This window comes from Perna viridis, chromosome 14 (assembly GCF_037379345.1).
Source record: "Perna viridis isolate PV_CMFRI_1.1 ecotype Kerala chromosome 14, ASM3737934v1, whole genome shotgun sequence".
Lineage (NCBI taxonomy): Eukaryota > Metazoa > Mollusca > Bivalvia > Mytilida > Mytilidae > Perna > Perna viridis.
The window spans coordinates 21633497-21659734 of NC_142458.1; the positions used below are offsets into that span (position 1 = coordinate 21633497).

Consider the following 26238-nt stretch of genomic DNA (forward strand, 5'->3'; position numbering starts at 1 on the left):
TACTGGAAGCCATTAAAGATGGGAATTATTAGTTTGGAAGACGCTACTCAAACTTGCACATTTGAAAGTAGAGGCATAAAGCTACCATAAAGATTAAATAATTTTAAGCTTATGAGGACAGCCCCATCTAAACATATCAATGGATTTCAGTGAAACTTTACAAAGAAATCAAGTTCCATATATAAATGAGCATAAATAAAAAAATACTGTTAGATTCTTATTAAGAGTATAATCACTAGAGGTTAATAGTATACTACATGTATAACTATCAACAGTAGAAGATAATCAATTGCCTGCAGTGTAAGATCCTGTTGAAATAATGCTACTTAATATATATCTGTATATACCACCATCCAATTTAAAATAAAATTTTAATATAAATAGTCAACATGGAATGTACAGATACATAAATGAGAACTTCTTCACAACTATTCTTATCACATTAACATCCTCAGAATAACAATACGGAATGATCCTGTCAAATGCATTTTGTCATTATCACTGTTCATTATGCCTTCTTTGGAGTGATTAATCCTTCTAATTGACCCTGAAATAAAAATATGAATTGTTATGCAGTATGAGAAGGATAAAAGTGTATGCTGAGGTTTTTTTCAGAATTAAGATTATAGGGCATGCAAAAGCTTGCTATACAAGTGAGTGGCTAATTAAGTCCTACATTTTCAAGGCAAGATAATGCCTAAACTTAATTGTAAGTCAACATCTAAACTGAAAATTCACACATTTCATACCAGAATATGTTAACTGTTTGATTGGATTCTGTTTTAGCTTGTAACTCTATCCTTCCTGATTTTTTGTGTTTTTCTTTGTTATTTATGTGGATAATATAATAAGTGGTACTGTGACCTATTATATTTAGATTCAATATAAGAGCTTTATGACAGAATAGTTCTCTGATTCTGTTTACCTTCAGTTGTTGTGTGGTACGTTTGAGGAACTGGATTTCTTCTGTATGTTTTTTCTCTTCAACTTGTCGTTGTTCAGCTGCTCTCTTTTCTGTCTGTTCACATTTCATTTTCCATTCATTTACTTGTTTTTCTAAATCTCTCTTCTCTTGTTCTAATTCTGTAATCTATTCACAGAAGAGAAAATGTATTGTTTCATCAATACAGGTTATATAGATCTTTTTTAAAGATGTTAATTTTTAAACTAATAGAAATGACAATGGGCACTTCTTGTTATTTTGGAATCTAATTTAACTTGACTTTTTTGCAGATTACATTTATTAATAATCTTCAATTCAAAAGAAAAATATGGCTCTTCTAATAGCATATTTAATGATATGCCCTTGTTAATGTTGGGCAACATAATATGTACTTCAGAAGTCATCGCAAAACTTTAACTCAGGGACTGCAACATAGTATGTACTTCAGAAGTCATGGCAAAACTTTAACTCAGGGACTGCAACATAGTATGTACTTCAGAAGTCATGGCAAAACTTTAACTCAGGGACTGCAACATAGTATGTACTTCAGAAGTCATGGCAAAACTTTAACTCAGGGACTGCAACATAGTATGTACTTCAGAAGTCATGGCAAAACTTTAACTCAGGGACTGAAACATAGTATGTACTTCAGAAGTCATGGCAAAACTTTAACTCAGGGACTGCAACATAGTATGTACTTCAGAAGTCATGGCAAAACTTTAACTCAAGGACTGAAAATCAAATGTGATATGTATAGTAATTATACTGTTTTATCACATAATACCTTTAAAATTGTGTAGGTGTATAAAATATGAATCCAGTCCAATGTGTAAGGTTATGGAACTATTTAACTTACTTAAGAAATATCAAAGCTAATTATCAGTTGCAGTTATATATCACTATAAAATTTCCTTATCATAGACATGAACATGTGAATAGTGTTCACAAGAAATAGTATCTGAAGATTCTGCCATGCACATCCATGCAGTGATCACTTGTTGACTGACAACATCACTTTTACCCTGATTTTTAATTTTTCTTTAGCAGCAATAAGCTAAAGCCAAGAAATAAATAAAAAAAGATCAATATCATATTAATTAAGGCTACCCTTATGACAAAGTTGGATTTGCTTCTATTTCATACACATCAATTAATGGTCTTTGAAGTGCATAGAATGAAATTTTTATTTTAAAAACATAGAATTTAATGAAATCATAAATTTTAAAATTTTAGATCTTTTGCTGGTAGTTCATACATATATGTAGCGTATTTCCATAACTTCCCTCATAGACAGTGCATATTTTGTGCTCAAAGCCAATGCTTAGAGTATCTTTAAAAAAAAATATCATGCCAGTTAAACTAAGTATGACCTTAGGTAAACTGTCCTATTTGAGTAATTTACCTTCTTTTCCATATCTGTTTTTCCTTGTTCTGCTTGGAGTGCTTTCCTCATACCAAATGCTACACTACTCTCATACAATGTTTGGTATGCTGCGATGGTCATTCTAATTTCATCTCGAACTCTTAATAACAACAGACCTCTTTCAGCACAGTTAATGGTTACCTGGCGGATTAATTCATCTACAAAATAACATAAGAGAACATTCATCTACAATTTTCCCATGTGTGAAAAAAAATATACCAATACTTCTGAAAAAAAAAAATTAAATTGATACAGTAGTGTAATATGTTATAATTGCCAAACATTCACTGATGTAGAAAAGGCTATAAACTTAAGTGTGAGAATCATCTCACAGCTTGCTTTATTAAGACAGAAAAAAAATGTATTTAGCTACAATGCTAACATAAATAAACTAGCTATAAACATTTTCAAGTTATCATAATCAGATCTCAACATTGCAGGGAATATTAAAACATTATAATTTTTTAAACATTTAACTGATCATTGAGATTTTATATACCGAAACATTGTGAGTAGAGTTCTCTTCTGACAGGACAAATTCCAGTCTCTCTGGCTTGTCTTTGTTGTAACCTTCTATCCAACTCCTCCTGAAGGTTAACTACATCTAATCTGGTTGCTGGTGTACTGGATACCTGCTGGACCCACAACTGGCCACCCTCTGTCCACTCTCTATGGAATGAAATAAAAAAAAAATATATTGATACAAGTCACAATAGCATTTACTGCTGTCTTCAAAATATTATAATTCTTGCAAGTTATGTAGGTTTGCTATTGTTTTCACTCCAATACATTTCATATATTGTACTATATTTTCCTATAAAACATGCATTTGTTATAATCATGTACTTGTATGAGGTTCATAATTACAATAAAAAAACAATTGTACTTTGATGTAATTTAAGATGAAAAGAGGTTGACCAACCTTTCAAGCAGTTAATACTATAAACAAAATTCATACCTTGGGGGTAAGATTGAGTTGAGAATTTCATCTGTCTGTTGTGCTGCTTTGGCATCAACTGGTGCAAGTTTTTGTTTTCCTGGAGGACTGGGCACAGGTCCTGTTCCCTGTGGAGGAGCTGGAGTGACTTTTAAAGCTCTGGCCTGAAATGTAATTTTTGTACATGTATTAATAAGCCCTGTAGAGGTTTTAACCCTTAGAAAGATGTTCGACTGGTTGACAAAATGAGCTTTTGTGTTAAGGCCTTTGGAAAATGGGTTTTTATTTTGTAAGTTAGTACAAAATCGAACCTTTCATTACATTAAACCTATTTTTCTGATGCAGCACCTTTAACACTCAGTAATTGCTTGCAACAAGATAAGATAATTTTTTGTGTCTAAAAATGTTCCCATTGTATCACTGTATTGAAAAGAAAATTTTTTAAAATTATTTTTATCAAAAACCTTGCAATGGAGTTTGTAAGGATGCACTTCAACTTTTCAATGGATGGTAATAACTTTTAAATCCTTATTTCCTCTTCAATCAGTTTGACAGCAATTTTCCAAACATCACCATCAAAAATTTTGAAAATGGCTGAAAATCTCATAAAATTTGGAGTTGGTCACCAGGTTCCTAATTTTCCTATCGGAGAGAAATATGTGCAATGTGGTTTTAAAGTTTACACTCAGTACCTAGGTCAAGCACAACAAATACTGAAAAATGATTCATTTTATGATCTTGACCTAACCATACTGCAATACAGGGGGACCCATGATATAGTGAGAACAAAATATACAAACTAATTTATCTTTATGCTCAAATACAGTAATAGTTGTAAGCCTCTATATGCACCAAAAGCCAACGAGAACTCCTTAAAGACACTGTTTTAAGCTCAATTGTCTTACATAACTATACTGTAGCCATAATTCAGAGCGAAACAACATGAGAACCATGGAACAACCTAAGGCTACTCGTAATACATAGTCACTATATTTTACTTTTAGTTTTAGGAATATTTAATTTAGCTGGAAAACCTTATATTTCTTATACCAATATCAGCTATAAATAAAACTTACCCTTGGGGTTTTCTTATCTGTATTACGGCTAACAAGGACTGGGTTGTCATATTTAACCAGAGATGCATTGGGTGGAATCATTTTGTTTGTTTATATAGAATCTCCAACAGATCCAAAACTTTCAACCAGCTTTCAATTTACTTGTCGTCAAGGTGATAAACGTTTGCTCATGCGTCAAAACTAAAATCTCGCTGCATCGGGGCACCTGCGAGATTTCCGGAAGGGAGACAATTGTATTATTTTTACAACTCGATGGCTCGCCGGTTAAATTGGGAAGGTAATATGCCGCTAGTTTGGGTATTTGCAGTTCAAACATGCATTTCTTTAAGTTTAATATTGATTTAACCCAGTTGGTACAGGACATGTAGAGTGGCCGCCTGTCTGAATATTCTCCGAATCTGCAACCCTCCTTACTATTGGATGATAGTGCCATGGCATTAAGTTTAACCAAGTGGCGATATAACTAGAATTCGTACAAAAATGTATGTTCCCCCGGTATGTCTTCACACTGGTCACAGGCACATGTAAATGTTTCTTTCACTGATCGATTTAGTCCTTATTTCATCTGACAGTGACACTGTATCCTTCCTCTTTATTTTGATAAAGTTGGAAATGAGTGGTACTACAGTACAGAGCGGTCTTTTTATTCAAATACACCCAAATTAACATGGAAAGGCCTTGAAATTCTGTTAAAATGGCAGTTAAGTAGATGTGCAGGTCGTGGTCTACTATGTCTATTGGCCGAAATGTCCGGCAATGGTTAACATTATGGTTCTTATAAATTGCGAAATGTCTTAAAAGATTTCTTTCATTGTATTTAGTTTCGCTTCATTCTGTTTCATTTTGTATAGTAAGGTCTTTCCCATTTCAATGGGCAGACCTTCATGTATTTCTTCTGATTATTATTTTTTTTTTTCTTCTGCTGCCCAATTTCCCCGCTTCTGATTCTTCCTATAAAGTTCATCCCTCAGATGTCTGAGTATTGTCGAACTTGGCTATGTACACTATTTACATACAGTGGCTGAACACTTAAAAGAATCTGTATATACAGTTAAAATCCAAGTTTGTCCACTCTGCTGTCAGGATTCTCACTTTGAATGCCTCTAGTGTGGGTAGAACAACTAGTGTGTCTGGCAAGGCATTCCATATCCTGATGGCTGAGGGGAAGAAGGCATACTGATGCGTTTTGATTCTTGAGTGGGGTATGATGAACCTCATTGAGTGGCCTCTGGTTGTGGAGGTAATGACTGGTGTGAAGTATTGTTTCGATGGAATTGCAATCAGGTGGTAGACAATCCTGTACATCATTATTGCTTTCATGTTTTGTCATCTTTGTTGTAATGACGGCCATTATTAAATCATATTGCAACAAGATTTTGACCATCTTTTGCAAACTGAGATCAGACTTTGGAATTCACCCTGAGAGACATGATCATTTATCATTTTAGAGTTTTCTGCCCCGTAGCGGAAAATCTAATTTTGGGAAAATTTCTTAAACCATTTTAGATACACACAAACCGAAAGCTCTATATTGTTCAGAAACAGAGGGCAGTACTATTGGACACTGGTTCGGAAAAAAAATGAGATTTCCTTGGTTACATGATTTCGCGACTTACAATTTGGTTGGTCACTTAACTTTAAAACCGTACAGACTTGGGACCTTCACTGTTAATCTTAGATAATATGCAGTATGTTTTTGCACGTTGTGGTTTTTTGTCAGATATTTTACCTCATTTTATGGTCATTTCTGAATCTCTATGAGGCACTTTTTTTGCTGTACTTTTTCATTTATGTCTTTAAAGTATGAGTTATAACTACTGGTAAGGCGGTATTTATAGTCTAAATATGTATCTATATAGGAAAACTCTCCACCAACATCTAGAACTATATTCGTATACAACGAATTCCATTAGTGATGTCTTTGTTGGTTTTGGTTATTGAATATCACCTCTCTCTTTGAAAATTGGTGCACATGTTGAAAATAACAGTGGTGCACATATTGAAAATAACAGTCATTACCATAATTAATGCATTTGTTTTATAAAACTAATCTAAAAAAAGAATATGGATAAAGATTTTTCTGAAATAATCCAACAACCATGATTTATGTAATGAAAATGTGATACTGGAGTATGATTGTGTCGTGCTCAAGGGTAATCTCTTAGCTGCTTTTAATCAGAAATCTTCACTACCTTTATTCAAAGCTTCAAATGAATCCATGAATGCATATTTTGTTTGCATGACAAATATTTATTTTGTTTGAAACAGCGTACGTAATCATTGTAACATATGTGGTCAAAGCACTGTAACTCCAAATGTTAAGTGGAAAAAATGAATCACGGAAATAAAGAATAATGAAGTTTAAAATTTCCTTGTATTTTCTTACTTTTCAAACTGATGACTATCGTTTTCTGCGGCGAAGATAATTTAATTAGAACTCTATTTTTATTGTTGCGACCTCCAGTTTTGCTTTTTTGTTACCTCCCCCCTTCGTCGATGTGTGCCTAAAGTTGTAATATGCATTCCCCTTTTCCAAATTGTTTGATTAATGGCACAAATTAAAATATTTTATTTTGAAAATCATTTGTGAATTAATAATTCTGTAAAAGATTGTAAGTCATTTTGGGCTTTTCTGATATTCTCACACTTCACCATTTAAAATGAATACAATAACAAAATCCAGTACTGTACATGAGTAACAATGAATCACGGTGCAATAATAAAAAATAGCCGCAATACACATTGATATCTCTTAAACAGAAATACGTTAAGTGTTCTTATTATTAAGACAATATATAAATAATATTAATACATTCATAGATGTGTCAGTTTCTGAAAGCTGTCTTTTTAAGAATACTCCCACTACATTTTTTGAAGGCGGCATTATACATTCAATTTATAAATAGGTATCTAAATTGCCGATGGCCAGGTTTTTAACAGTACAAATCACTATTTACGATCTTTATCTACAAAACAAGCCAATGCCTAACATTAAACAAAAACCTAGCGAAATATCACGATAATATAACATGTATTAATAATTTTCAATTGTCATTAAAATAGAAAAATCAAAGTACTCATGTTCTGAATCAATTTACATTGACTCTTTTAGTTGCCTTAAAAAAGCAAGGACAGAGATCAACTTCTTGGTTATCAAAACATTTAAACAGTTATTGTACAGTAATACTGTAAAATCACTTTGTTCTGACATTGTTGTTCCAACTTACACAATGTAGGCAAATTATTCATACTTATACACAATACTCATACTTTTGTAGAGACTTAAAAGTACAAATTCAGAGTTTACAATCTGAGTTTTATTTTGACTGCATTTGTTCAATATACATGTACACTCAAATAATACCTTTGCAATGCATAATTCTATGTTTCGTGTTTTTTAGTACCTCGTGGAGGAGTGGCCATTTGACCTGGAAGTGACAATTGAGACCTTTTGTTTTGGGATTCTTTATAATTATCTCCCTTTGAGTTCTTTTATTTTCATGAAAACCACAAGTTCATTTTGTTCTCAACTAATTGTATTGATGAAATTGACAGGAAAAAAATGTTTATTACTTTACAGTTACAACTGAATTCATCTTTCTTGTAAGAATCAGAACTATTTTGCAAATTTAATAATTGCCAAAAACCTCGCCTTTTAAAATATAATGCAAGAAATAAGTAGTGTTGATCGATCTGTCTGTACAGCCCAGCTGCTAGTAGGACATAATCTGACTGAGTTCTTTGGTCGGGTATTTCGAAGGCTGGGCTACGCTACCTCCAACTACTAACAGACATTTACTAACAGAATCCCTGTTAGGGGCGGTTGTGGGAGATCTGTAAGGATAGTCAAGACCGTAAAAACCCCCAACCATCAATCATCATGTTTGTACAGTCTATAATACAATGAGCCAATAGCTGTGAGGCAAAGGTCATTTCTCAAGAACATGATTGTTGTCAGAAGAGAATTGGTGGGAACAATTGGCCTTTTAATTTAATTATGTTTTTTATTACGATTTGATTCATTTAATGGAATTGTTTTGATTCTTTCTTTTATTCATTATTTTCATTTTGTTTTGGTTAGTTTTCATTTTGCAATTTTTATGACCCCAGAATTATGGGTAATATTGATAACATAATTTTGGTAAACATCTGGGCACCATATTGCAGACTACATATATAAGGCAAACCCTATCTTGGAAAAGCTATGATTTTGATTTGTGTTTAATTATTGAAACTAGCAAATATTTTCCAAGACAGGTTTGGCTCCCAATCGCACATATACAAGTACATGTATACGTAAATGAAGCTGCCATTATGCTGTTCTTCAGCTCCTGAAAATGCAGGTACAAACTGGATATTGATGCTTTTTCTTGCCATAAGTTTACAGAAATAAGTTGATAATAAAACCATAAACGCTTCCATTGGGAGCGTATACATGTAACATTTGAAAAAAAAGATAAAATGACAGATATGACACAAAGTTCTGTACTGGATAGGTCAGTAGCATGTTTATAAATTTTCTTTGGACGGCAACATTTTTCATTTCTGGTCAACTGGTACTTCTAAAGCAAAAGAATTTTAGTTCCCTTTTAACATGTACATTTCATGCAGAGTTAGCTCTCTTATTGAAACTGAATTTTCATGTAGGCTGACTAATTTGATCTGGAATAAGCAATGACAGCAGACGCTTTTTCAAGTAAAATATCAATTATGCTTAAAATTGAAATCTGGTACGGAAATTGGTGTCATATTTGTCTTTGCATCTTTGCTCATATGTTGTAATTTTGCAAGATCAAATGATAAATTTGCCCTGAACATCTATTTAACTGCCATTTAAATAGTATTTCAATGCATTTACATGTTAATTTGAGTGAAAAGATGGACCAATTGCAGAGTACTACCAAATGTTTGGTTTTTTTTTCAAATTCCAAAGAAATAACTTACAGGTACTTACAGGTCCACTTCTGAGCTCTGATTATCAACCACTGTGCTTAGATCCAAGAATTCTTTACTTCCATCATAAAAGTTGTATTTGGTTATGTGGTTGAATTCATAGTTACATTTAACTAAAATGTCTTGATTATTCCATAATTTATCAAATCTATATTCAAATGTTTTTGTGTATTTTTTACACTAATCGCATATTGGACAGAGGTGTTGACTATGTGGTCTGTTAAAAAGTGTTGATGAATTTCTTTATTTGAGTGGTGCTGGAAATTTTTTTTTAGGTTTTTGATATATCAAAACACCTTATGTCACCGGTCTATCACTAGAACTATCCTACTATTTCTGAACACTACACAAAAATATAGTCCAAATGTAATTTCTTAAAGATCATTCAATATCTGTTTTATAACCAGTAAATATGTTTCTTGCGATTATTCAGCTCAATAATATTCTATAATTTCTGCAAATAAAATTGGGATCTAATCTTCATATCAACTGAAAATTTGGGGAACTCCTTTTTAGGCCTTGATGGATATTGAGAAATAAATTTGCATTGAGGAAATTTAGTTCATGTAATGTGTTAAGAAGCATAAAATGTGTTAAGCATGTTCCATTTACCACACTTACCAATCAAATTCTCCATCCATTTATCAATAGTTTACAATTAATAAACAGGTAGTGAAAAGCAAATTGATAAAGGTGTCAAGTTTTTGGGAATCTTATGTTCATCAAGGAAATTGTTTTGTTAAGGGGAAATTGGTACATTGTATAATAAATAATCTGTTAAAATAGTTTTTTTGGACAGTTTTAAAAATTTTGGAAAAAGGTGAAATGGAACACAATTTGTATTTGTGTGTGAAGTTGGATCAGAAGTATTGAATGACATTTAGTTTATAAATATTAGGGAAAAAGCAGTTTCTGATATTAGATATGAAAATGCAAATGTTAGATCACAATTTTGTTTAAATCATGTAATCTTCAAAATTTGGCCATGCTACAAATTTCACAAGAATAAAAACCTCCAGTGCTGACAGCACTTTGATTTACTCTGACTTTGGGTTGTACCACTATTATTTAGTTGCAATAGAGGTGATAGGGCTTGATTGTATATACATGACATGATTTTATAGGTCTCTATCATGTCCCTTCATACTCTCCAGTAAGGCAAGGTAGGGAGTTTTAACTTTCATACTCTGTCTTCATTCCAGCTAAAAATTTAGTGGCTCTCCTGCAGACATTTTCTATAGCACTGATGTGTTTTTTCTTGTACAGGCTCCACACCGAGTTTGCATATTCTAAATGTGGCCTGATTAATGATTTATACAACATTGGAAATGTGGGCTTGTCTAAGAGAGTGAAGGAACGCTGTACAAGTCCCATAATGCTGTTGGCTTTGTTGATCTTTTCGTTAATGTGGGCCTCAAAGGTTTCTGTCATCATTGAATTTATGAAATCTTATGACAGTCTTTGTCAACAATTGGCGCTTTAAATCAAAGATGACAAAATTACAATTAGAATTCTAATAAGGAATTATGATAACAAATAAAAAGAAGTACAAGTCTGACTTGAGAAAACAATGATTGAAGATAAGGATTGTTTTATCAATGGACTTGAAGTGAAGTCATTGTCTTTAATTTTAATTTTATGTAGGAGTCATTTTAATTTTATCATAATCACTAATGAATACAATATTTATCACAAATATTTCCATTTTTGTTGAAATTTCAATCAATTTTATATATGATAACCTCTGTTTCTTATTAACATTTCCACACATGTGATGTAAACAAGAATACACAACTACAGTGTAAAGCCAAATGAAAAGATTTGTGTGGTTTCCAGTCACCCAGCCAACCTTAGTTTTTACTGCTGACTCTAGACTTTTTTGCCAAGGTAAAAAAATCAATAAATTAAAAATTTGACCAACCCTACCCAATTGGGGTAATCCAGATTGTTATTTGTAACTTCTCTGGAACAGGACTTGTTATAAAACAATTGCTGTGTACTTACTTGCAGCTTTGACCACAAGACAGCCTGTTGATGTTTCATTCTTATTTGCCTAAAATTTTATTGTATCCATGTAAATTATCATGTTTAAATGTTATAAATGTTCATATATTTATAGGAGCCAGGGATTGTTTACGGAGACTGAGAGAAGATAATGTACGAGACAGCGAGCTTGTAGTAAGACTATGGGAGGAGAGTTTGATGAACTCCAGGGAGAAACTAGGAGATGAATGTAAATAGATAAGGCTAGATTTTTAACATTGTTTGGGTAGAAAGTAACACACATATGGCGGGAAAATACCCTGCAGTTTTACTTGCACTGTTTATGGCATTTTTAAAATCACACCTGGGTGAAGGTGTTTATTACAGGTGTCAGAAAATAAGTTGTCTTCATGTACAGTGTATAGGTTACCTGTAGCTACTGTAAAATACCCGCAAAATATGTACCACACCTTCACAAAATCTTTTGGAAAAAACATTATATTGGATTACGTTAAATAAACAAGTGACTGTAAAAATGCAGCAAAATGGTCTCAACGTGAAATTGAACTCAAACTTTTAATCATGGCCCCTCATTGAAAATGATTTACAGTCCTTTTCTTCAATTCTTCAATTCAATTATCATCAACTTGCCCAAATAATAAAGGACTGTATAGGGCTCAACTAGCCCGATACAAAAAAACTACACATCATTTCACTAGCCTGAATCAGTTTTTACTAGCCCCAGGCTTCGGACTAGGGTTTAAAGACGAGCACCGAATTAATGGAATTGTATGAAATGAAGACAAAATCAGTTGTTATGATATTGCAATTACTTGGCCTATAGATAAAATTAATTAGGGCAACAGTTACTAAATGTTGATGTTATCTTTCTTCTAAAAATAAAATAACCCTATCAACATGCTCAACTTGCCAAAATAGTTTTATTAATGTTTAAAGTTTCAAGACTGTTTAACACTAAATGAAAATGTTGTTTTGAATTTTGCTTTTTTTCAAATCCTACACTAACCTGCCAAATATATATCAAATCCTACACCAACCTGCCAAATATATATCAAATCCTACACCAACCTGCCAAATATATATCAAATCCTACACTAACCTGCCAGATACATGTATATATCACATCCTACACTAACCTGCCAGATACATGTATATATCAAATCCTACACTAACCTGCCAAATATATATCAAATCCTACACTAACTTGCCAGATACATGTATATATCAAATCCTACACCAACCTGCCAAATATATATCAAATCCTACACTAACCTGCCAGATACATGAATATATCAAATCCTACACCAACCTGCCAGATACATGTATATATCAAATCCTATACCAACCTGCCAAATATATATCAAATATAAAAATCAACACATAATATATTTTTAAGGAGGTAGACCTATGGTAAGGGAAACAACTCTTAAAAATCATTGGAATGTTTGTATTCACCATTTTATATCAATCTTATGTAAGCATCTAATTAACTTGGATTCATTTTATTTTGCTTGAAATGAAAGCTTGCGAGGCTTAGGTGAAATTGTGTATGATGCAAACATATCACTGATTTCATGAGTTATGTCCCTTATCCTAGGTCTACCTCCGTAAGTTCAGTCCTACAAGTGTTGAGTACTAGATATTTTTGTACTGCAAGTTGTTGATATGAATCTGTGACATTAATTTAGACTTGTCCTTGTATTGGAAGTAAAACCTGACTCAGTCGAAACAGGGATTCAAAATGTATTGAGACTTAAAAGAAGATGTCTGGTTGATTCCAGTTAAATTACAGTTCATTATAGTCTTTGTAAGAATTATGCAAATTCTGTAATAAGTGATACACCCCAATACACATTTTTATTTTTGTTGTTAAGTTGCTTTATAGGTCTATATGATAAAATGTATAATTATTCATTCCAGTCTGTCTGCTCTTAGGAGATAATCCATATTGAAAAGCCATCAGTTTCTATTGCATTTTAGTGTCAGTTACAGAGTTATCTCTCTTGATTTTGAATTCTACAGTATATTTTGTATATTTTTTATCTCCTAAGAACTAAGGTTATATGAAAAGCTGCTTGTTGATTTTTGTTTACTATAACATTTTAAACAAAATATCAAAAATAAAAATATGTAGGCTTTCCAACCATGAACCACATTTTGCATGATTCTGAGCAGGAGTACTACTTAGACAGTTGTCAGTGTAGTTAAAATAATCTGCCTGATGAAAAAAAATGAAGTAGATTCGTATTGATGATGGAACATTCTTTTTTAAAAGACATTTGGCTTCATTACAAGTACATTCTACATGTAGTTATTTAATAGTTACATGACAGTTGTGGATCAATGGGATGGGGTGGTGGTTTCAAACCCCCTTTTGTTGGAATATTTTGTGCAAATTTGGGCTATAATGACCAAATGTTAGCCAGCATCCCTCCTCCTTATACAAATTTCTGGACTCTCCCCTGCATGCTAAATGCCTCCTTTTTAGCTCACCTGGCCGAAGGCCATGTGAGCTTTTGCCATCATTTGGCATCTGTCGTCGTCGGTCGTCATGAACAATTTTTCAAAACTCTTCTCCTCTGAAACTACTCGCTCAATTGGAATCAAACTTAGTATTAATGTTCATTGGGGTATCATGCATAGAACTGATGTGGGGATTTTTGATCCATTGAAAAACATGACCGCCGTTTCTAAAAAATAGAACATAGGGGTCAGACAGTAGTTTTTTGCATATATCTCCAAAACGGTTAGGTTAAGCCCATTCTGAAAGGAGTAAAAGTGTTCAGCATGATGAGATCTATCTGCGGTCAAATTTTAATTTTAATCTATTAAGCCATGTTGGAGTTATTGTACTTTCTCAAAGTTTTTTCCTATTTTTAATGTTATTTCTTTCAAAAACTTTCTCCTCTGACACTATTTTACCAATTAAAACAAACTCAGTATAATTTTTCCTTGGGATATATACATCTCTAAAAGTGTTAGATTTAGCCAAATTCTTTCAATTGCTGAAATGATCCTTATTGTAGGAAGTCTTCAAAAGTCTTCAGGCATAAAATTTGTCAGATGCTTTCTTATAAGAGTTATTGCCCTTGAAAGGGGAAAATGACAGTTTTTTTGTTTTTGTTTTTTACAGTTTTTAGCCTATGTCTTAAAAACTATAATAGATTTAGACTTTCATTTACTGAAATGATCCTTATAATAAGTCCTATCAAAGTTTTCTTGAGTCAAAATTGTTGGACAACTTGTTTAATGTATAGCCCTTGAGAGGCAAAATTGAACCAGGTGAGCGATTCAGGCTCCTGGGAGCCTCTTGTTTCTGATAAATATTCTGATAATTCACAAGCTATCAGAATGTAGTTAATAGTGTTTAAATATTAATAAACTATTGGTAAAATAGTACTTATTTTAGGTGTGAACTTATATTGTTAGATATATGTAATTTATATTTATTCACAAGAACTGTTTGTTTGTTTTAGTATGGACTGTGTATGAACAAGTTTGTGTGGCTGCACTTGATTGTCAAAGGCTAGATTTATCTGAGGTATGAGTTTACAAGTCGGAGGAAACTTGTGCATGTATGTTAAATAATGTCTGAAAGTCTCGATACTGCAGTGTTTCGAAATTTTTAAAATTCTTTGCTTTGCATAGCGAAGTTAAGCATTGGAGCAGTCGGGACATCAAAGAATTTTTTACAACCTCTGAATATAAAGATATAAAAATATTTGTAAACTGTAGATTTGAAGGAAGAGTGAAGAAGATGAAAAAAAGACAGATGACAATGCACATGATGCAATTGTAAGCTGTTATTATAAGAAATTAAGAAGAAATTTTAGTTTTCATAGGTTTCTATTACTCATTTTTAAAAGCCTCAAATATCATGCAAAAATACTATGAGAAGATCCTCATGTCTAAATTGTATTTGACTCTTTGTAAGAATCATACAAATTCTGTAATATATTATACACTACTGTTTGTAGGCTGCTTTATGTTGCTTTATAAGTCTATATGGGGAAATATATAATTATTCATTCCAGTCTGCCTGCTCCTAAGAGATAATTCACATTGAAAATCAAACAATTTCTATTGTAATTTTAGTGTCATTTACCAAGTTATGTCCCTTAATTTTGAATTCTACAGTACATTCTATACAATTTTTATCTCCTAACAACAAGGGTTATATGAAAAGCCACATGATAATTTCTGTTTGCTCTATAACATTTTAAACAAAATATAAAAAATGAAAATATTTAGGATTTCCAACACTGACTCACATTTTGCATTATTCCTATCTGGAGTGCTACTTAAGAAGCAGGGTTGTTATTTTTTAATAGTTGATGACAATTTTTCTCCAGTTTTATTTACCTGTGAAATTAATTTAAATTCTTTTTCAGATATGCTTGGAGTTGCTACACAACAAATTCCCTAACTCCATCAGAGTCAAAAGGCTAATAGGAATGAGATATGAAGCAGAGAAAAGGTAAGGCTCTGTTGCATGAATATAATAGTGATCTTGGTATCCATCCATTTGTTCATATGTTTCTCTGTCCACAATTTTTTGTTGCTTTATTCTCAGCATCTACTGATCACAGTCAGTTGTTATAGGGACAGGAGCTTTATTTAAGTATGCCATGAAACACGTCAACTTTCTTTTGGACAACAATTATTACATTTTTTCTGTATGGCACTTGGGAGATGCAACAGCCTATTGCACAATTCTGCATAAAGAATTACCGGTAAACATTTTAAGCTGCTGTGCTGTGTTAGTAACAGTGTCAAGGCATTGGACTTGAGTTTGTATGAATGTCTGTGTGGGTCCAAACCAGGTGTTAGGTATCCTTTAAAGAATTTCCTCACAGCTTTTCAAGTTATATATAAAATTGGAGCCCAATGCATCATTTCCAAATTTTTTATTAGAGACTTGACCTGTTAACAGCAAGTATGATGTAACATAAAGGTGATGATTAAGAAGTGAGTAGTAATGTTAGAAATGATAGATATTGATATTTAATACAGTATAACATAAATTGATAATATAAAAAAAACAGTATTTTTGCATAACTGTGACAATGAACTTTTTGACTTCACCACAATTTGACATGCTTCCTTGTTATAACGTCTTGTTAAAATCTGTTTCATTTTTTTTCAGATTTGAGAAAGCAGACGAAGTTTATGAATCGATTATAGAAAAAGATGAATCAAATATGGTAAGTGCAGGTTTAAATGGAATTCAGGAAAATGTGTTTTATTTTCTAGCAAACAGGACACATACTGATTTTTTATCAAGCTGAACAAGGTCAACAGGAGTGCCGGGCATGTGACCAAAAAAAAGTATGGAAAACATTTTTTTCTGCATGAAATCTTGATTTTCACTAATTCTACTCCTAAAAAAATGTCTTGCCTCCCATTGTTCTGCCTTAATTCTTCTTACATATTTACGATTCCCTAACCTGAAATCTTTGATCCACCCAAGGTTAAGTGAATAAGACCTTCAGAAGTTCTTATTACGGATCCACCCCAGGTTCAGTGAATAAGACCTTCAGAAGCTCTAATCCTGGATTCATCCCAAGTTAAGTGAATAAGACCTTCAGAAGCTGTAATCCTGGTTCCACCCCAGTTTAAGTGAATAAGACCTTCAGAAGCTGTAATCCTAGATCCACCCCAGGTTAAGTGAATAAAACCTTCAGAAGCTCTAATCCTGGATCCACCCAGGTTAAGTGAATAAGACCTTCAGAAGCTCTAATCCTGGATCCATCCCTGGTTAAGTGAATAAGACCTTCAGAAGCTGTAATCCTGGTTCCACCCAGGTTAAGTGAATAAGACCTTCAGAAGCTCTAATCCTGGATCCACCCTGGTTAAGTGAATAAGACCTTCAGAAGCTGTAATCCTGGTTCCACCCCAGTTTAAGTGAATAAGACCTTCAGAAGCTCTAATCCTGGATCCACCCCAGTTTAAGTGAATAAGACCTTCAGAAGCTGTGATCCTGGATCCACCCAGGTTAAGTGAATAAGACCTTCAGAAGCTCTAATCCTAGATCCACCCAGGTTCAGTGAATAAGACCTTCAGAAGCTGTAATCCTGGATCCACCCCAGTTTAAGTGAATAAGACCTTCAGAAGCTGTAATCCTGGATCCACCCAGGTTAAGTGAATAAGACCTTCAGAAGCTGTAATCCTGGATCCACCCAGGTTAAGTGAATAAGACCTTCAGAAGCTGTAATCCTGGATCCACCCCAGTTTAAGTGAATAAGACCTTCAGAAGCTGAAATCTTGGATCCACCCCAGTTTAAGTGAATAAGACCTTCAGAAGCTCTAATCTTGGATCCACCCCAGTTTAAGTGAATAAGACCTTCAGAAGCTCTAATCTTGGATCCACCCTGGTTTAAGTGAATAAGACCTTCAGAAGCTGTAATCCTGGTTCCACCCCAAGTTAAGTGAATAAGACCTTCAGAAGCTCCAATCTTGGATCCACCCAGGTTAAGTGAATAAGACCTTCAGAAGCTCTTATTACGGATCCACCCCAGGTTCAGTGAATAAGACCTTCAGAAGCTCTAATCCTGGATCCATCCCAGGTTAAGTGAATAAGACCTTCAGAAGTTCTTATTATGGATCCACCCAGGTTAAGTGAATAAGACCTTCAGAAGCTCTAATCTTGGATCCACCCAGGTTAAGTGAATAAGACCTTCAGAAGCTCTTATTACGGATCCACCCCAGTTTAAGTGAATAAGACCTTCAGAAGCTCTTATTACGGATCCACCCCAGTTTAAGTGAATAAGACCTTCAGAAGCTGTAATACTGGATCCACCCAGGTTAAGTGAATAAGACCTTCAGAAGCTCTAATCCTGGATCCACCCTGGTTAAGTGAATAAGACTTTCAGAAGCTCTAATCCTGGATCCACCCTGGTTAAGTGAATAAGACCTTCAGAAGTTCTTATTACAGATCCACCCAGGTTAAGTGAATAAGACCTTCAGAAGCTCTAATCCTGGATCCATCCCAGGTTAAGTGAATAAGACCTTCAGAAGCTCTAATCCTGGATCCATCCTGGTTAAGTGAATAAGACCTTCAGAAGCTCTAATCCTGGATCCATCCCAGGTTAAGTGAATAAGACCTTCAGAAGCTCTAATCCTGGATCCGTCCCAGGTGCAGTGAATAAGACCTTCAGAAGCTCTAATCCTGGATCCATCCCAGGTTAAGTGAATAAGACCTTCAGAAGTTCTTATTACGGATCCACCCAGGTTAAGTGAATAAGACCTTCAGAAGCTCTAATCCTGGATCCACCCTGGTTAAGTGAATAAGACCTTCAGAAGCTCTAATCCTGGATCCATCCCAGGTTAAGTGAATAAGACCTTCAGAAGCTCTAATCCTGGATCCACCCAAGTTAAGTGATTAAGACCTTCAGAAGCTCTAATCCTGGATCCATCCCAGGTTCAGTGAATAAGACCTTCAGAAGCTCTAATCCTGGATCCATCCCAGGTTAAGTGAATAAGACCTTCAGAAGTTCTTATTACAGATCCACCCAGGTTAAGTGAATAAGACCTTCTGAAGCTCTAATCCTGGATCCACCCTGGTTAAGTGAATAAGACCTTCAGAAGCTCTAATCCTGGATCCATCCCAGGTTAAGTGAATAAGACCTTCAGAAGCTGTAATCCTGGTTCCACCCAGGTTAAGTGAATAAGACCTTCAGAAGCTCTAATCCTGGATCCATCCCAGGTTAAGTGAATAAGACCTTCAGAAGCTCTAATCCTGGATCCACCCTGGTTAAGTGAATAAGACCTTCAGAAGTTCTAATCCTGGATCCATCCCAGGTTAAGTGAATAAGACCTTCAGAAGCTCTAATCCTGGATCCACCCTGATTAAGTGAATAAGACCTTTAGAAGCTCTAATCCTGGATCCATCCCAGGTTAAGTGAATAAGACCTTCAGAAGCTGTAATCCTGGTTCCACCCAGGTTAAGTGAATAAGACCTTCAGAAGCTCTAATCCTGGATCCATCCCAGGTTAAGTGAATAAGACCTTCAGAAGCTGTAATTCTGGATCCACCCAGGTTAAGTGAATAAGACCTTCAGAAGCTCTAATCCTGGATCCACCCAGGTTAAGTGAATAAGACCTTCAGAAGCTCTAATCCTGGATCCATCCCAGGTTATGTGAATAAGACTCTCTAATTATTTTTGCTGATATTTTATGCTTCTGTTAATGAAAGCACTACTTTATTTCTGTAATTAACACTCTGTGTATAAACATCTATTCTATAGGTACATACATTTATTTGTGGCTGTTTATATTAATGATTTTGTCTTGCTTGAAAAATTAACAAATAAATGGTCATAAAATAAATTGGTTTACAACAGCCCATATTGTCAAAATTGCTTTTGACAAATATGTGCATTGTAGAAGTGTTACCAGTTATGAACATTTAATTATCCTTAACTGTTTTAGAAAAAAAAAATATTATGTTCTAGTCGACTTCTTAGTAATTTCTGTTAAATGTCTGATTTTAAAGACTTTATTTATCAGTTTTGCAGAAAAAGACGGGTAGCCATTGCTAAATCACAGAATGACATTCCAAGGGCTATTGATCATCTCAACAAATATTTAGAACAGTAAGTAGTCTATGTATAGGCATGATGCAATCTCTTGTTTCACCACAAAAAACTAACAAATATAAAGACCTTTTTAAATATACATATATCAATATTTTTACCTGGTTATAAAGTTGATGACAACTATAGTCCTGCATCATACATGTATAAATGTACTTATATTAATCTTCTACATGCATGGGTTAATCCAGATTTTTTTTAAAGAAGGGAAGTTTTATATCAACAAGGGTTCAAGGTTACAATTTGAATATCTTTGCCAAAATTATGCATAAATTTACAAAATTTCTAACAAGGGGTGGGATTTCCAACCCCAAGTATCCTCCCTGGATCCACCACTTAATTGTATCTTAATATTTGCTCATTTTTTCAGATTTATGACAGATTTTGAGGCCTGGATGGAGCTTTGTGACCTCTACCTTACACAAATGGATTATAACAAAGCTTGTTTCTGTATGGAAGAACTGATCATGTCAAACCCTCATAACCATCTCTATTATCAAAAGTTTGCTGAGGTACATTATGTTTTTTGACCATGCAGCCTTATTGATATTAAACCTTCTATGTCACACTCCCTTTTTCATGTTTTTTGTTTGGTCCATCTTAAAAGCTTTTACAGACATTTTATTTTGAGTATAATCTTCTTTCATCATGCCACTGTTTTTTTTATTTCTGAAAAATGTTGATATATTGTAAAACATTATATCTGTCAGTTGTTTAACATGATGTGAAATGATATATTATTTACCGGTACTCACTCACTCTTCATTGTGTCTTCTAACACATAAGGTCTCGACACAGCTGGATCAGTCATCCCTCTCTTTGCCCTCTCCAAGGTGTATTATTGTGCTTAAAGTACTTTCTCCAATGTTGGCTTCCAATTGATTATTAGTTGGACTCACTCTTTCATATACATGTTAAAACACCAATTAATATTTTTGTGATATTTTGTCACCTTTGCACTTACATATGTGAAAAAGGCTTGAAAATATTCCTGAATGTGGACATTTATTAAACCATACATATTAAATTGACAACAAATGTACAGTTAAATCTGTATTAAGTGACCTTTCAAAGGAGAGCAAAATCATTAGTCACAAAGAACGGAGGATCTTTATCGGGTCGAGGTCACTAGAATTCTTACATATTTAAGAATGTCATGCTTCTTTGACTAAATAAGGAGAAGACAATAGACTCCATTCATGTGTTATCAAATAACCAATGGCTTCAGTTACTATTGTCCACTACTTTAACTGATGTGACAGTATTTTGTGTGTAAATTAAATAAAACACATTTCAGTTAGTTCTGATTCCACTTTATATCGAATTTCTAATATGACGTCTTCATATCGTCAAACAGTATATGTCTGTAAAACCCCACCTTTAGAACCTGCGCAGTCTTTTTTCTGTTGCTGTTGTTTTGAGACAAAACACTAATTTAAAAACGTTTACACAATGGTTTGATGGCTGAGAGGTTATCTAATGGAAATCAATTATATAAATATAAAAATTTAACACATACGATGACATAAATAAATAGATTTAATCCAACTTCCATACTGGGGAGGTTATACAAAACAGCTGTTATTTTGGCTATGTCTAGGGAAATTTTTGTCACAAAAATTATCGTATTTGTCATATTAGAAAAGAAATAATTTGTGGAAGGGGTAGATTTGTACTCATTTTAACATGAGTACGGCATTTATATTCAAGTATTTAACAACGAGTGACAGCTTATTTCGAATACATATTGGGTTTATATCATATTCTATTGTATGATTCCATGCTCACTTAAGAAAAATACGGAAATTTGATATCCCTATCAGATTTTACTTTCAAGTAATTACCTGTTAAGTATTTTCTACAGAGGCACAAGCTTACTTCCAAAACTTGTTATTAATTAAATAATGTACTGATAGTCTATCAGTTCATGGAAATACTACTTTATGCAATGCTTTTAATATTCTTTGTCGAAAAGGAAACTATAATGAAAGTTGTTAGGTTGAGATATCAACTGAAAATGTACCCAAAATAAAATCATATGAAAGCATGTGAGAACAACTTATAGTAAACATGCAATAATGATGTACTCAGGTATCTCATTGACTTGATTGGTAGGTCATTCTGGGTCAGGTATTCAATGTCCTTACATGGTAGAACTCTGAACCTGTTTTATACAGGTTAATTTTATAATGAATGTACTACATAGGGATATTTTAATCATAGTATTTTAAAACAGGTTATTGCTGAATATAGTAAGTTGCTAAGATAGATTTGACTGTACATGAAAAGTTGAATAAATTGCTTAAAAAATAATTTTTTAAAATTTTATAGATAAAGTATACCATGGGAGATTCTGATAGCATAAGTATGGCAAGGTCGTATTTTGCTCAGGCAATAAAATTAAATCCAAAAAATGTGAGAGCATTGTATGGATTCTTCCTGGTAAGTTAAATTAGCTGAATGAAGTAAAATGGCATTTTTATATGCTGTTCATCTTAAATGTTTTAGAATTTTAACTGAAGAATCAATTAAAATCTGTATACAAGAAACAGAATTATGGGTATTGGAGTGTGGTTCATTAGTTATTTTGTTTTTCAGGGTTCATATTCCTTTAAAACTTTTCTATGTACATAGACTCTTATTATCACATTACTTAATTTTATAGTAAACATAGATTTCATTATGTATTTGTTAAAAATGATTGTTATTGGCATCTGATTGATTGACATACAGAATATGTAGATGATTGTCTTAATTCTTAATAGTTTAATGCACCACACTTGATTTTCTTCTGCTCATTTCAATCTGGATTTTAAAGTTACTTATAATTTAATTTCAGATGTAACACACTTTCTGTTTGGATAAAAATAATTGTGTCCATCATTTCATAAACCAAATTCTATAATGACTATGATATCATCAACCTTTTTCCGACACAGTCGGTATAGCTTCGCTTTTTACCCTTTGACCTTAAGGACGCTCTTCTATGGAAACACAGGTCACCTGATCGCAGTTCTTTTTCCCGATTGGCCAAATACTGATAACTTAATGGCGTTCAAAGAATCTGTATCGAAATTTTGGAATTGCATTAGAAAAAAAACTTTATTGGAACCTTAAAAATTGTGTGCCATGTGTTATTTTCTTGAAAGAAATGTAGAAACTTAGGAGTAAAAAAAAAAAACAAAATGTTACTGCGTCGGCTATCTTCTTTTTTAAAAGATAGTACTTGTTTGCTGGTTTACTCCTTAAATTTTGATACTAAAATTAAATTATAAGGAATGGTTGTTATATTTTTTTCTGTCTATTTGAAATAACCTCAATGCCAATTTTCATTTTATTTTTGACCTCCTTAAATCAGATCTGCATGTATTCACCTAGAATCAGAATAGGGGTTATCCAAGTTCTACTTATACTGTTAACAAGGAAAAAGTGTTTATGCTCTAGCTATTCAATTTTTATCACAAAAACCTTAGTGTCATTTCGTCATGTTTATTATGAGATAATACGATGAAACCTGTTTTAACAGAACCCTGAAAAATCCAAAAATTTGGCTGAACCAGCCATTTTTTAAGATACCTTTATGCCTGTTTAAATGTATTTTGAACCTTAGCAAACCAAACATCTGTGTAAGGGATTCTGTTTAGACAGGTTTTCTGTATTAGTATAACATGTTCAAAATACACCAATTTTTTCTACCCCAATACATATACAGAGATATGAATAAAATGCATTTACTTTATACCAGTAGTGTTTACTCTTTAGGCATCAAGTAATTTAGCAGTATCCCTGTCAAAAGGCAGTAACAAAGAAAAACAGAGTAACATTAAATATGCTGCATGGGCTGCTCACCAACTTACTGAGAGATATCAGGTAGGTTTATTGTGAGTACTGTATGGCCTGCTTACCTACTCACTGAGAGATATCAGGTAGGTTTATTGTGTGTACTGTATGGCCTGCTTACCTACTCACTGAGAGATATCAGGTAGGTTTATTGCGTGTACTGTATGGCCTTCTTACCTACTCACTGAGAGATATCAGGTAGGTTTATTGCGTGTACTGTATGGCCTGCTTACCTACTCACTGAGAGATATCAGGTAGGTTTATTGTCTGTACTGTATGGCCTTCTTACCTACTCACTGAGAGATATCAGGTAGGTTTATTGCCAGTACTGTATGGCCTGCTTACCTACTCACTAAGAGCTATCAGGTGGTTCTTTGAGTAAATAAGCAAAATTTGTAAATACTGTTTACAGCAACGAAAATAAAGTTCTATCCCATTATCTTCTACACTGATGGTTCATTTTGAAATAAATATGAATTTATTGATGGAAAAGAAAAATATTAAGTTTGTTAAGGTCTCTCATCTTTTAATGTGAAAAATATGCAAGGACATCATATTTGAACTCGCTTTTTGAATGTTTTGCTCATGTTCATGTTTATTGTAATTGGTTTGTTCTTTTTTAGACTGACCAATCAAAAGAGTTAACAGAAGAGACAAGAATTTTAGAAGCTATTGAAAAAGTCTTGGAATCTCTCACAGAGAAAACATCCAGCTGATAACATTAACACTACACTACAGCACAGATGGATTGTGTCATTTCCACTTGCCTAGCACAAATGATTTTAAAACACCAAATATTATTTATTGTTATTCATGTACAGGTTCACCTAAGTAGCATGCAAGGGGCAATCAGTCTAAATATTTTATCAACTTTCCTATTAGTGTAAATGCATCCAGTATGTCCCTTAGGGGTGTGAGAACAAGTGACAGAAATGAAGGATGTTTGAGGAAAAACTATGATTGGGGATATATATTAATGTGTAGTTGAAAAACTGTAATGATTTACATATACACAGCCAAAAGTGTCACACATGAGAATCATATTGTTTGAAACAGATGATAATCATTATGATTATGACATATTTTGTAGATTATTATTGGGATAAAGAATGGATTTTTTTCATGTTGGTCCTGTATTTCGTCCAAGGACAGTCATATTTGCCCAATACAACTTGTGGAGGACATAATAAAGAAGCAAATTGTAAAAGACCCATTCTATAACATCTAAATTAACCAGTTGTGTATAATAAAAAAGTCATTACTATTATGCTTACATATACATGTACTGAAAGGATTTTCCTGTATATATTCAGTAGTTAAGTGTTATACTATGTTATTAACTAGTTGTGTTGTGTTAATCCATATTGGGCTTGTATTTCCGGTTATTGATTTTTATTGATTTTGGACATATAGGATTGAATGGACAATTTTAATAATATTTCATGTAACTGGTAAATGTATATGATTATTGCATGATTTTGAATGTTTGTAAGACTTTGGTAGAGATTTTAATCGGTAAAGTATTTTTAAGTTGACAATAATTTGTTGACTTGTCATCTACATGATTTTTAGATGAACCTGTATCCAAGTGTTTTTGTTGATTGGTGATCTTTATGTTATGAACTTAGATCTAGGTAGTCCATTCATTATGATAAAGGCAAGTGAAATAGACAAACTCTACTGTGAAATGTTATACATGTTTCTAGTTGGGCATTGAGCAATACTGAAATACTAGTTGCTATTACTGCATTTCTGTGTTCATAATCATTTGTCACCATATTTACATTGAAGATGAAGCCTTCTAATGAATTGAGAAATTTTTGTTTAGAAAATAATTGATGTTTGTTAATGTTGAAAGTTTCATTGATACCATGTCATCATTTAGTATTAAACTGGTGATAAGTACATGTAGGTATAAAAACAAGGTTATTGAAATTTCTGATTTTTTTAAATCGAACATACATTGTAAATAGTATCAGAGATTTCCATCTGATTCCTATTTTTCCTTAAATTAGAACTTCCATCTTATATGATGTACAAATGAAGAAAAAACTTCTATATGAAGAAACTTATAAGGAACTTTCACCTAAGTCTTATGTATGCCTTGATAACATGTGGAAAGTGCATTTTTTATTATTCAGGAAAAAAAACGATTGACATGTTCTTTATATCAAATGTTAATGTGAATGTTGTATGTGTTTACTTTTCATTTTAGCAAAATAAATACTGTAGAAAATTTTTGAAAATCTGTTTTAGTTTTGTTGTCATGCCAGTTAACAAAGATTATTTTCTTATTTACTATGACTCCTATTTGTATTACATATTGATTTCACATTCTTACAATGTTTTCACAATCATATTTGCAAGAAACAGTTTGTGATATTTAGCACAGCCCAGCAGCAAATCCCATAAACAGAATATGGGACAAATTTAATCTCTAAAATGGGAGCTGGCTCTGAAGTCGGAAAA

General features: G+C 33.1%; 2 protein-coding genes across 2 annotated transcripts; one reads left to right on the forward strand and one right to left on the reverse strand.

The window, feature by feature from the left end:
- Window positions 1–354: 354 nt before the first annotated feature.
- LOC148598626 (33 kDa inner dynein arm light chain, axonemal-like) lies at window positions 355–4521 on the reverse strand. Its single transcript, XM_088560911.1, has 6 exons — window positions 4380–4521; window positions 3325–3467; window positions 2866–3035; window positions 2346–2524; window positions 926–1090; window positions 355–547 (listed from the first exon to the last, which is right to left on the reverse strand). The coding sequence occupies exons 1-6, from the start codon at window positions 4458–4460 to the stop codon at window positions 509–511; spliced, it is 777 nt and encodes a 258-aa protein (XP_088417037.1). The 5' UTR covers window positions 4461–4521; the 3' UTR covers window positions 355–508.
- A 21-nt stretch (window positions 4522–4542) lies between these two features.
- Window positions 4543–26015, forward strand: LOC148598627 (ER membrane protein complex subunit 2-like). Its single transcript, XM_088560909.1, has 10 exons — window positions 4543–4656; window positions 11452–11565; window positions 14813–14877; window positions 15728–15813; window positions 16483–16540; window positions 19844–19929; window positions 20300–20441; window positions 22261–22371; window positions 23692–23799; window positions 24393–26015. The coding sequence occupies exons 1-10, from the start codon at window positions 4632–4634 to the stop codon at window positions 24483–24485; spliced, it is 888 nt and encodes a 295-aa protein (XP_088417035.1). The 5' UTR covers window positions 4543–4631; the 3' UTR covers window positions 24486–26015.
- The last annotated feature ends 223 nt before the right edge of the window (window positions 26016–26238 follow it).

What these genes read in the sequence shown, in the direction of transcription:
- LOC148598626 (XM_088560911.1), bottom strand. Translation starts at nt 4,460, where the DNA reads ATGATTCCACCCAATGCATCTCTGGTTAAATATGACAACCCAGTCCTT. An exon ending in AACTCAATCTTACCCCCAAG is followed by an intron (nt 3,036 to 3,324) that starts GTATGAATTTTG and finishes TTCATTCCATAG; the next exon opens with AGAGTGGACAGAGGGTGGCC. An exon ending in ACTCTACTCACAATGTTTCG is followed by an intron (nt 2,525 to 2,865) that starts GTATATAAAATC and finishes GTTATTTTGTAG; the next exon opens with ATGAATTAATCCGCCAGGTA.
- LOC148598627 (XM_088560909.1), top strand. Translation starts at nt 4,632, where the DNA reads ATGGCTCGCCGGTTAAATTGGGAAG. An exon ending in CTCAACAAATATTTAGAACA is followed by an intron (nt 19,930 to 20,299) that starts GTAAGTAGTCTA and finishes TCATTTTTTCAG; the next exon opens with ATTTATGACAGATTTTGAGG. An exon ending in CATTGTATGGATTCTTCCTG is followed by an intron (nt 22,372 to 23,691) that starts GTAAGTTAAATT and finishes TTTACTCTTTAG; the next exon opens with GCATCAAGTAATTTAGCAGT.